Source organism: Salvelinus namaycush, chromosome 3 (genome assembly GCF_016432855.1).
Source record: "Salvelinus namaycush isolate Seneca chromosome 3, SaNama_1.0, whole genome shotgun sequence".
NCBI classification, from domain to species: domain Eukaryota; kingdom Metazoa; phylum Chordata; class Actinopteri; order Salmoniformes; family Salmonidae; genus Salvelinus; species Salvelinus namaycush.
In genome coordinates this window covers 17,513,615-17,525,181 of record NC_052309.1, presented here as the reverse complement: position 1 = coordinate 17,525,181, position 11,567 = coordinate 17,513,615, and the positions used below count along the sequence as shown (strand labels likewise).

General features: G+C 43.8%; 1 protein-coding gene across 1 annotated transcript; it reads left to right on the top strand.

Annotated features, from left to right (window-relative positions):
- The first annotated feature begins 2,767 nt into the window (after nt 1-2,767).
- LOC120044241 (E3 ubiquitin-protein ligase RNF34-like) lies at nt 2,768-11,360 on the top strand. The gene is made up of 6 exons (XM_038988847.1): nt 2,768-2,989; nt 3,886-4,374; nt 8,284-8,346; nt 8,561-8,762; nt 8,991-9,026; nt 11,176-11,360. Exons 1-6 carry the CDS (start codon nt 2,786-2,788, stop codon nt 11,358-11,360), a joined length of 1,179 nt encoding a protein of 392 aa, XP_038844775.1. The 5' UTR covers nt 2,768-2,785.
- The last annotated feature ends 207 nt before the right edge of the window (nt 11,361-11,567 follow it).

Genomic DNA, 11,567 nt, shown 5'->3' with positions numbered 1-11,567 from the left:
CACCAGTATGCTCCAAGGAGCTGTGCCAGGGATCATGCCATCTTGGGTCTCAGGCCTTGGAGTAGACAGTTGCAGTCAGTAAACATTGATCAGGCAAATATGTCACATCCATTGTATGGTCTTTTGGACCACATTAATATCACTAAGTGCACCTACTCTACTAGGTCATAAGGCTGTCATATCTGTTAAATTACCCCACTGCTCACACAGTAACGATACAAGTCTTAACATAGAGAGGATGTTTTCAATGAGAGCCATAGCATACTCTCATTGGGGGATTTATGTCTGTAGCATTGTGTGTGACCGGGAATTCATTATATAATGGACAGAAACTTAGTGGCAATGTGCAGTTGCTACATCCATTTTTGGACTTGTGATAATGTACACATTGATTCTTGAAAAATATAACTGATAAATGCCTCATGAGCTTAGTTCAACTGTCGTACCCCATCAGAATGCAAAATATAAGCTGGTTTTAACAAAGTAAATGTAAGCAGGGTTATTCAACTCTTACCCTATGAGGTCCGGAGCCTGCTAGTTTTCTGTTCTACCTGATAATTAATTGCATACATCTGGTGTCCCAGGTCTAAATCAGTCCCCGATTAGAGGGGAACAATGAAAAACTGCAGTTGAATTGGCTTCGAGGTCCAGAGTTGAGTTTGAGGGCTATAAAGCCTCAAAACATGGTTACAACTATAATTTTGATATCATGGATGGGTCAGGCCTTGCATCCGTAGCCCTGTCTATAAATTTGAGAGTGGTTACATTACTCCAGCCCCATCCCTCAGCTTTTTGCCAAAACGGGTGGGAGGCTGCTTTGTTATTGTTTCAACTGCGGATTGCACCTTTAATGATTGAACCCAACATCCCTTTTGGGGCATAGCTCATTAGGACAGGCTGTTTACGCTCTAGTGCTTGACCATTTTCAACCACAAACAGACCCAAAGAACTCTCATAATAATGTATTTGCAGCAGGCACGTTCACAGATAGGGGTCTACCTTTGCCCTCCCACTCCCAACTGCCCTTTGGGTGGTGGAATATATATTTTTGTATGCGGTTTGCATTACAACTGTGCTGGTTTATTGTCTCGTTAGTGTGAATGTGTTTCACCTGTGCTGGCCCAGGTGCTATTTAAGATTGGCTGGCCGAGGGCTCCAGTTGTCTTGAAAGAGGTGGAGGGTTAACACCTTTGACTCTCCCCATTTGATTTCTAAATCATAATAATTTTTCTGATCTTCCCAGTTTTGCGCCACTTTTTGGTTTCTTCCATGTTTTTAAATTTGGTGGGTGTCTTTTAGGTCCTAGGTGTTGCTAGCCAGCTTTCAGTGGACACCCACATGAGTGTTTTTCAGAACCCCTCTTAAAACTCCACCTTTCATTTTGGTTGTTGACTGGTTTTGTTTGTTGCCCTTTTGTTTGAGTGAACATTTTTGGTTTTCTTGCTAGGAAATGTAACAAAAACCAAGGAAAGAGAATGCAAGGAAAAAGTGGCGCAAAACTTAAACCAGAAGATCAGATAAAGGATTTTGTCTAGAAAGCAAATGGGGGGGTCAACTTAAGGCATTAACCTTCCACATCTCTCAAGACAACAGAAGCAATGGGCCAGCTGCTCTTAAATAGCACCTGGCCCAGCACAGTTGAAACACCTTCCCACTAATGAGATGACAAACCAGCGCAGGTGTAACACATACTGACTAACGAGGTAACACCAATCAGGGCGCGCCCCACACGCTAACATCCAATCTCTAAATAAAAATGGAAAAAACAAAGCCTATAACAGTAGCAGCAACACATGTAGTCTATTAGACTCTAGCTAACTACCATATACTAAAAATATCCACTAGCCAGCCAGTCATATATAATGAGTTAGAAGTTTATCAATATTATATTAAGAAGTTATTATTTTAGAGCATTGAAAATAAATCACAACCAGTGAAGATATATATTTTAATTTTATTTATTTATTTATTTTTTAAATTCACCTTTTATTTAACCAGGTAAGCAAGTTGAGAACAAGTTCTCATTTACAACTGCGACTTGGCCAAGATAAAGCAAAGCAGTGCGACACAAACAACACAGAGTTACACATGGAATAAACAAGCATACATATAGAGCTAGCTAAATAGCAGATGGGTGCCCTTTTTTCATTTTGAGCACCTGCACCCTGTGCACGGCCCTGGTTTACAGTCCACATTCACTGTCTTTTTTGTGTCTTTCACTCTGTTCCATTTGGATCTTAAGTTCCTTCCTCTGAAGAGCTATAGGCTGTATAGCATCCACCTCTGCACCTCCACACTGTTCACAGGACCCTGTTCTGAATATGCCAGCTGCCGTCAGGCACTGCTACACATTTTTTTATGTGCGAACACCCCAGAGACTGTATTATAATACTTCAATGCTTTTTGTAGAGGAACTCAGGAGCTACAAAGGTAGTTCATCAGAGGGGGGAGGTGGTTGAGCATCTGAAGGTCACAATGAGGCATTGTGGGATTCAGGGACAAATTACGAATGATGTGAGAAGTCTGAGATACTATTCACTTAGCGATGCGACCTACAACAAAAGTTGTACTTTTCTCTAGTCTAGTGTTGGAGGTGAAATTGGGGCACTATATTGATTGCGTTGAAGGCTACTATGACTTCAGTACTGCCAAAGGCATATTGTTTATGAACCTACTGGCATGGATAATAGGACTCCAAACTATGCATTCAAACTTGGAGACATTAATTTAAAAAGAACAGACGTGCATGCTTTGTGTGTTTGTTTCATAGGCGGGGGCATCGTCCATGTGGGCGTCATGCTGTGGGCTGCTGAACGAGGTGATGGGCACAGGGACGGTGCGCGGGCAGCAGCCAGGATTTGGGGCCGGGACGGGGCCCTTCCGCTTTGCCCCCAGCGCCGGCTACTCCACATATCCCCCCACCAGCTCAGGGAGTGCAGGTCAGCTCTGCAAGGCCTGTGGACTGGCCTTCTCTGTCTTCAGGCGCAAGGTAGGTGGTGATGAGGATGATGACAATAGTGTGTAAAAAGATGAGGAAGAACACTGTGCCCCTTATAAACTAATAAAACTAACGTCCATATGAAATACTCAATCATACTGGTCACACCAGGGCATCAGCTTAGACTGCAGACAGGTAAATGGCAGAGCGTATCTAGGCTTTGACTGACAGTGTAGCATGCTGGGACAGCGATAGAAGCCCCTGGAGGCTTCAGCGTTCTTGCACTTCCAGGCTCAGACTGCTCTATCAGCCCGCTCACACCTGCTGCCATGCCGATGGCAGGTTCAATCCTGGAATATATATATATTCTACTCGTGTGTGTGTGTGTGTGTGTGTGTGTGTGTGTGTGTGTGTGTGTGTGTGTGTGGGGGGGGGGGGGGGGGGGGGTGTATCTGTGTCAAGAAAGGAGAGGTTCTGGGGGACTAACTGGCCATATCCCACTTTTTCTGTCTCCGTTCAGACTGCCTGTCAGTCGATTTAATCTGAGTTTCCTCAGTAAACCGAGATAAGTTTGTAAATGTCAGGAATAGCTAGAGAATATTCCATATAGTATTATTTAGCTTGTCTGTGCCAAATGGGGTAAACTCATCCTCTTTCCTAGGACATAGTGACATCATAGGGAATGAGTCCTTGTATTGGAAAGCTGTTGTCTGGTAGATTTGGCAGATCCCTCTCATTAGTTGTAATTAAGAGTTATAAAACCAGGATAGTTAATTGACTCCATGATGCCAATAATTAATTAAATCTATTAATGAATTGATCAGGAGGAATGGACATGACTGGCTGATGGGATCGCCTCTCTTCTAAATGTGTGTGGTGAGTCTCTATCGCTGTATCTCTCTCTGTCTCTCTCTCTCTTTGTCTTTCTCTCTCTCTCTTTCTCTCAGCACATATGCTCGGACTGTAAGAAAAGTTTCTGCGCCCTGTGCTCGGTGCTGCAAGAGAGCCTCCGCTGCTGCACCACCTGCCACCTCCTGCGCGGAACGGCCTTCCAGAGACCACAGCTCATGGCCCTGCGTGTTAAGGACCTACGCCAGTACCTGCTGCTGCGCAACATCCCTACAGACACCTGCAGGGAGAAGGAAGACCTGGTGGACCTGGTGCTCTGCCACCAGGAAGCTGGAGAAAACACCTTGACACAAGGAGGTGTAGAGGAAGAGGAGGAGGAGGAAGAAGAAGAAGAAGATGAGGAGGATGCAGACACAGACAGCCTGCACTCGCTCCCTCACTCCCTCCACGCCTCGCCCCCCTCAGCCGCACACCGCTCCGCTTCGGAGCAGTCGTCTCTCTCCACCTCGGAGCAGTCGTCTCTCTCCGCCTCTCAAGGAGACTCTCCTCTCAGCCGGAGCGACAGCTCAGGGACCGCTCAGAGCCAGGTATGACTACACAAACACATAACACACACATGCATGCACACACACACTCACAAACACAACCTAGTCCCATTCCCCATACAGTTGCCCCCCTTCGTTTACCATCTTCCCTGCTCTTTTGACATATGTCCTCCTTGTATCAAAGCTAATTAATGTGAAGCTTGATAAGCACATGGCATGGATGTGGGGAACATATTTGTCAGTGTGAAGTAGAGTTGTCACAGCTAAGCATAACAATCAACAACGAGCAATTGCTACTCTAGATCTCTAGTGCTGGGATGTAAATGGTTTATGATTGTCCACAGCCCTGCTGAAATTAACCCCTTTGATAACCATTTAGGCTAAATATAGGAGCATAAAAAGCTTACAAGCATTCTAGTAATTGCAGTATAGTTTATTGCAGTCAAGCCCTGTCCTTTGCAGCCAGTTTGATACAGTCTGGTGCTTTGTGTTTGACATGAATGAAGGGGTTCACTCACACAGATCATCTGCTACATTCATATTTCATACTGCACAATTTCACTCTTTTCTGTGATCTGACATCCACGTGACTGACAGCTGCTCTTACAGTGCAGCCCTGGGAGCTGCAGCCAGTCATCAACAACGCTCAGGCTGGCTTCTGATTCCTCTCAACGGCACAGCTGTAATTGAAAAGAGAGAGCGAAACACAACAATACTGCTCACATCTCTGTCCGTGGGATCATTTTGGCCTAAACATCAAAATCATCCACTCCTATTGTAATCCATAAAGGATCAAATGAGTGGGGCTCTAAGCTGGTTGTGGGCATAGCTGGTGTCTGGTGGTAGTGCAGTTGTGGTGTTGTCAGTTGTTAGAGCTGGGCTAGGGAGGCTAGCACACCACAAACAGGCCTGCTGATGCATTATTAACACAGGTGCATGCTTGCAGCCTGCGGCTGATTGGTCCAGTGGAATACGTAGGGAGCATGTGTGTGCACATACACCCAGGAACATCAGCCTCCCCCGACCCCCTATAGACCCAGCCCCCATCCCTCATCGTGATGTCACACCGGAAGAATGCGTTAGCCCTGCACCATTAGCTAATTGCTTTTTGTGCGGTGGTCCGGTGGAGACAGAGAGGAGGGGAGGAGTAGGCTCTTCATGATCGTTGCTGTTTTATGTTCTCTCTTCATTGCACATAAATGGCTGAGTTAATGCAAGGCAATACGCCACAAGGTAAACATTCTCATCAGATTCATCCCGCCAAGACCATTAGATTCTGGTTGCAGGCAAACTCCAAATATACAGTGGGGCAAAAAAAGTATTTAGTCAGCCACCAATTGTGCAAGTTCTCCCACTTAAAAAGATGAGAGAGGCCTGTAATTTTCATCATAGGTACACTTCAACTATGACAGACAAAATGAGAAGAAAAAAAATCCAGAAAATCACATTGTAGGATTTTTTATGAATTTATTTGCAAATTATGGTGGAAAATAAGTATTTGGTCAATAACAAAAGTTTATCTCAATACTTTGTTATATACCCTTTGTATGCAATGACAGAGGTCAAATGTTTTCTGTAAGTCTTCACAAGGTTTTCACACACTGTTGCTGGTATTTTGGCCCATTCCTCCATGCAGATCTCCTCTAGAGCAGTGATGTTTTGGGGCTGTTGCTGGGCAACACGGACTTTCAACTCCCTCAAAGATTTTCTATGGGGTTGAGATCTGGAGACTGGCTAGGCCACTCCAGGACCTTGAAATGCTTCTTACGAAGCCACTCCTTCGTTGCCCGGGCGATGTGTTTGGGATCATTGTCATGCTGAAAGACCCAGCCACGTTTCATCTTCAAAGCCCTTGCTGATGGAAGGAGGTTTTCACTCAAAATCTCACGATACATGGCCCCATTCATTCTTTCCTTTACACGGATCAGTCGTCCTGGTCCCTTTGCAGAAAAACAGCCCCAAAGCATGATGTTTCCACCCCCATGCTTCACAGTAGGTATGGTGTTCTTTGGATGCAACTCAGCATTCTTTGTCCTCCAAACACGACAAGTTGAGTTTTTACCAAAAAGTTATATTTTGGTTTCATCTGACCATATGACATTCTCCCAATCTTCTTCTGGATCATCCAAATGCTCTCTAGCAAACTTCAGACGGGCCTGGACATTTACTGGCTTAAGCAGGGGGACACGTCTGGCACTGCAGGATTTGAGTCCCTGGCGGCGTAGTGTGTTACTGATGGTAGGCTTTGTTACTTTGGTCCCAGCTCTCTGCAGGTCATTCACTAGGTCCCCCCGTGTGGTTCTGGGATTTTTGCTCACCGTTCTTGTGATAATTTTGACCCCACGGGGTGAGATCTTGCGTGGAGCCCCAGATCGAGGGAGATTATCAGTGGTCTTATATGTCTTCCATTTCCTAATAAATGCTCCCACAGTTGATTTCTTCAAACCAAGCTGCTTACCTATTGCAGATTCAGTCTTCCCAGCCTGGTGCAGGTCTACAATTTTGTTTCCGGTGTCCTTTGACAGCTCTTTGGTCTTGGCCATAGTGGAGTTTGGAGTGTGACTGTTTGAGGTTGTGGACAGGTGTCTTTTATACTGATAACAAGTTCAAACAGGTGCCATTAATACAGGTAACGAGTGGGAGGACAGAGGAGCCTCTTAAAGAAGAAGTTACAGGTCTGTGAGAGCCAGAAATCTTGCTTGTTTGTAGGTGACCAAATACTTATTTTCCACCATAATTTGCAAATAAATTCATTAAAAATCCTACAATGTGATTTTCTGGAGAAAAAAAATCTTCATTTTGTCTATCATAGTTGAAGTGTACCTATGATGAAAATTACAGGCCTCTCTCATCTTTTTAAGTGGGAGAACTTGCACAATTGGTGGCTGACTAAATACTTTTTTTGCCCCACTGTAGTTAACATATTCAAAGGGAATAATTAACCAATCTGTTAAGATTAGAAGAAGCAAATGGTGCTGAATACTAAATGTAACATGGTACCTTGAGAGCAGTGGTTCCCAAACTTTTTATAGTCCCGTACCCCTTCAAACATTCAACCTCCAGCTGCACCAATGTCAGCGCACTCGCAAATGTTTTTTGCCATCATTGTAAGCCTGCCACACACACTATACGATACATTTATTAAACATAAGAATGAGTGTGAGTTTCTGTCACAACCCAGCTCGTGGGAAGTGACAAAGAGCTCTTATAGGACCAGGGCACAAATAATAATAAATAATTTTTCTCTTTATTTAACCATCTTACATATAAAACATTCTTTGTTCATCGAAAATTGTGAATAACTCCAAATTAATGTAGTTTTCATCATATTTGCGCCTCTTCGATGGTTCAACGTCCCAGTCTGTTGTTCAGTGCTTTCCCGGGTAAGATGGCAGTAGCTCTTAGGCTGCATCAGATTCAAAACAGTCAGTGTCCATGCTAGCTGGGCTAACAACAAATGTAGAATTACTGATGCTAGCATTGGATGTGCTCGTGGAAGCAGAACAACTTGTGTTGTCGACAGGTGCAGGTGTAGTACTGCTGGTAGTAGCAGTGTGTCTCTATGGGCCTTACTAAATGTACTGTTTGAAAATGTGAAGATCATTTTTTTTCCCGACCCCCGGCGGCATTGCGCGTACTCCTGGAGGATACGCCTACATGCCTCATTTCCTTATCAGACATTTGAAGAGAGACATCAGATATGAATTTGATTTATGATTATTACAGCAAACTGTACTATTTTTATTTCCCTCTGATGGATGTTTAGTATGAATAAAAAACCTGTCTCGTGATCACAGCACCTCTGGTGGTGTTTTATAGAAGTTCTGATTTGTGGGAGAAAGGGTGAGGAGCATCAGACAACACAAGTATTTCAAAACTGTCATATCTGCTCCAGTACTGTTTCTTAAACTGCTGTTGATCCTCTTTTGTGTTGTGTTGTGTTTCCAGGAGCATGGGGGAGCTCCGAGCATCCCACTCCTTCACCTGGAACCTGCCAGTGAACCTATCATAGAGGTGAGACGACCAGCGCTTTACCTCGAGCTGCCTCTGTCCATTCAGTCTCCACCTCATGTATTTAACTGAAGAGAAATCACTGACCCACTCTTGTGAGAGCATTCACTTGGTCAGTTGTATTGCCTCAATGACCATGGTGTGACCAAACATAGTCATAATTGAACTCTTTGTATTGAACATGTTTTATGAAGTGCCTCCTCTTTTCTCTTTGTAGGTCAGTCCAGTGATACAGAGGAGGATACGGGCCTCTCTATCTGACCTGGACAACGAAGGGGATATTGAGAGCCTGTCTGTCCGGCAGCTCAAAGAGATTCTGGCCCGTAACTTTGTCAACTACTCTGGCTGCTGTGAGAAGTGGGAGCTGATAGAGCGGGTGCATCGGCTCTACAGGGAGAACGAACAGAACAGGAAGTCCAGTAAGCACCACGTTGAATCATTTTAGTCCCCCTATACCAACCAACCTAATCTTAACTACAACACTACTGATCCTTTTGATAACGACCTTCATAGATCATCAATCTCCAGTTCAAACCTAGTTTGAACAATAGAGAAACTGTCTAAGTTAAAACATCTTTCTTTGATTTGGTATTATTCACAGGTCCAGATACACAGTATTAAAGATGTATTTCTGTATTTTCTTCCAGTGGAAAATGTCAGCAACATCAACAGCATGTCTGCAGGTGAGGGCATTCAATACTGTTTTGTTGGGTTGTATTGTATATTACATGATGCACATACAGTTGAAGTTGGAAGTTTACATACACTTAGGTTGGGGTCATTAAAACTCGTTTTTCAACCACTCCACAAATTTCTTGTTAACAAACTATAGTTTTGGCAAGTCTGTTAGGGCATCTACTTTGTGCATGACACAAGTAATTTTTCCAACAATTGTTTACAAACAGATTATTTCACTTATAATTCACTGTATCACAATTCCAGTGGGTCAGAAGTTTACATACACTAATTTGACTGTGCCTTTAAACAGCTTGGAAAATTCCAGAAAATTATGTCATGGCTTTAGAAGCTTCTGATAGGCTAATTGACATCATTTGAGTCAATTGGAGGTGCACCTGTTGATGTATTTCAAGGCCTACCTTCAAACTCAGCGCCTCTTTGCTTGACATCATGAGAAAATCAAAAGAAATCAGCCAAGACCTCAGAAAAAACGCCGGAAGGTAACACGTTCATCTGTATAAACAATAGTACGCAAGTATAAACACCATGGGACCATGCAGCCGTCATACCGCTCAGGAAAGAGACGCGTTCTGTCTCCGAGAGATGAACGTACTTTGGTGCGAAAAGTGCAAATCAATCCTAGAACAACAGCAAAGGACCTTGTGAAGATGCTGGAGGAAACAGGTACAAAAGTATCTATATCCACAGTAAAACGAGTCCTATATCGACATAACCTGAAAGGCCGCTCAGCAAGGAAGAAGCCACTGCTCCAAAACCGCCAGAAAAAAGCCAGACTACGGTTTGCAACTGCACATGGGGACAAAGATCGTAGTTTTTGGAGAAATGTCCTCTGGTCTGATGACACAAAAATAGGACTGTTTGGCCATAATCACCATCGTTATGTTTGGAGGAAAAAGGGGGAGGCTTGCAAGCTGAAGAACAACTTCCCAACCGTGAAGCACGGGGGTGGCAGCATCATGTTCTGGGGGTGCTTTGCTGCAGGAGGGACTGAAAATTATGTGGATATATTGAAGCAACATCTCAAGATATCAGTCAGGAAGTTAAAGCTTGGCCTCAAATGGGTCTTCCAAATGGACAATGACCCCAAGTATACTTCCACAGTTGTGGCAAAATGGCTTAAGGACAACAAAGTCAAGGTATTGGAGTGGCCATCGCAAAGTCCTGACCTCAATCCTATAGAAAATTTGTGGGCAGAACTGAAAAAGCGTGTGCGAACAAACCTGACTCAGTTACACCAGCTCTGTCAGGAGGAATGGGACAAAATTCACCCAACTTATTGTGGGAAGCTTGTGGATGGCTACCCAAAACATTTGACCAAAGTTAAACAGTTTAAAGGCAAAGCTACCAAATACTAATTAAGTGTATGTAAACTTCTGACCCACTGGGAATGTGATGAAAGAAATAAAAGCTGAAATAAATCATTCTCTCTACTATTATTCTGACGTTTCACATTCTTAAAATAAAGTGGTGATCCTAACTGACCTAAGACAGGGAATTTTTAATAGGATTAAATGTCAGGAATTGTGAAAAACTAAGTTTAAATGTATTTGGCTAAGGTGTATGTAATCTTCTGACTTCAACTGTATATTTGAGTTGTGTACAGGAAATGACTATGTACAGGAAATGACTGTGTAATGGAATTGTGTATAGGAAATGACTGTGTATAGGAAATTACTGTGTACAGGAATTGTTTTAATACTATGTGAGAAGGAAGAATTGGAGTAAGAGGTTGTGTCCTATTAGAATCACTAATGGTTGTTTTGTTACTGCTCCTTTCCTTCTGTAAATAAAGTGGTGTCATATCCTCCGCCTATCTGCAATGGTGAGGTGGAAGGTAGGCATGTCTAACTCCACCACTATCCCACCTGCAAAACCATCACTGTCTTGAAATACATCTCTCCATATTGATGCATGCTGAAGTCTAATTTCCCATTCAATCCCAACCATAACCCCTCCTGAGTAATACGCTATGTGCTGTTCTGAGAGAGACCACCTCATCCTGCTGTTTAACTGGCTATTTGGGCACTACGTCATCATGTACAGTATGTGAATGACCCAAGAGAAGACATCCATCCTCAGGCTGCTAGCTCCGTGGAGTAATACTATTTTCTCATGTGTTGTTTTTCTCCACAGACAGTGTAAAGGCTCAGCTGGCCTCTGATGACCACCTATGTCGCATCTGCATGGACGCTGTGATCGACTGTGTGCTGCTAGAGTGCGGTCACATGGTCACCTGTACCAAATGTGGGATGAGGATGAGCGAGTGCCCCATCTGCAGGCAGTACGTGGTGCGGGCCGTGCACGTCTTCAAGTCTTAACTCTGCCTTGAGCGTGCATGTCAGCCAAGGACATTGAAGCTGTGACGTAGTGTGTGCATATGCTTGAAAACCTGAGGGAGTGTGAATGGTTTTGCAAGTTTCCAAGGACTTAATGCTGCAGCAGATGTGCACATCCTCCAGTCCAAATGACATGCAGAGCAGACAGCTTCACACAGCCTGACTTTTACTACAGCTACTAGAACTACA

Coding starts and splice junctions, on each gene's coding strand:
- LOC120044241 (XM_038988847.1), top strand. CDS start 2,786: ATGTGGGCGTCATGCTGTGGGCTGCTGAACGAGGTGATGGGCACAGGG. Junction 2,990..3,885: donor TCTCTGTCTTCAGGCGCAAG/GTAGGTGGTGAT, acceptor TCTTTCTCTCAG/CACATATGCTCGGACTGTAA. Junction 8,763..8,990: donor CGAACAGAACAGGAAGTCCA/GTAAGCACCACG, acceptor ATTTTCTTCCAG/TGGAAAATGTCAGCAACATC.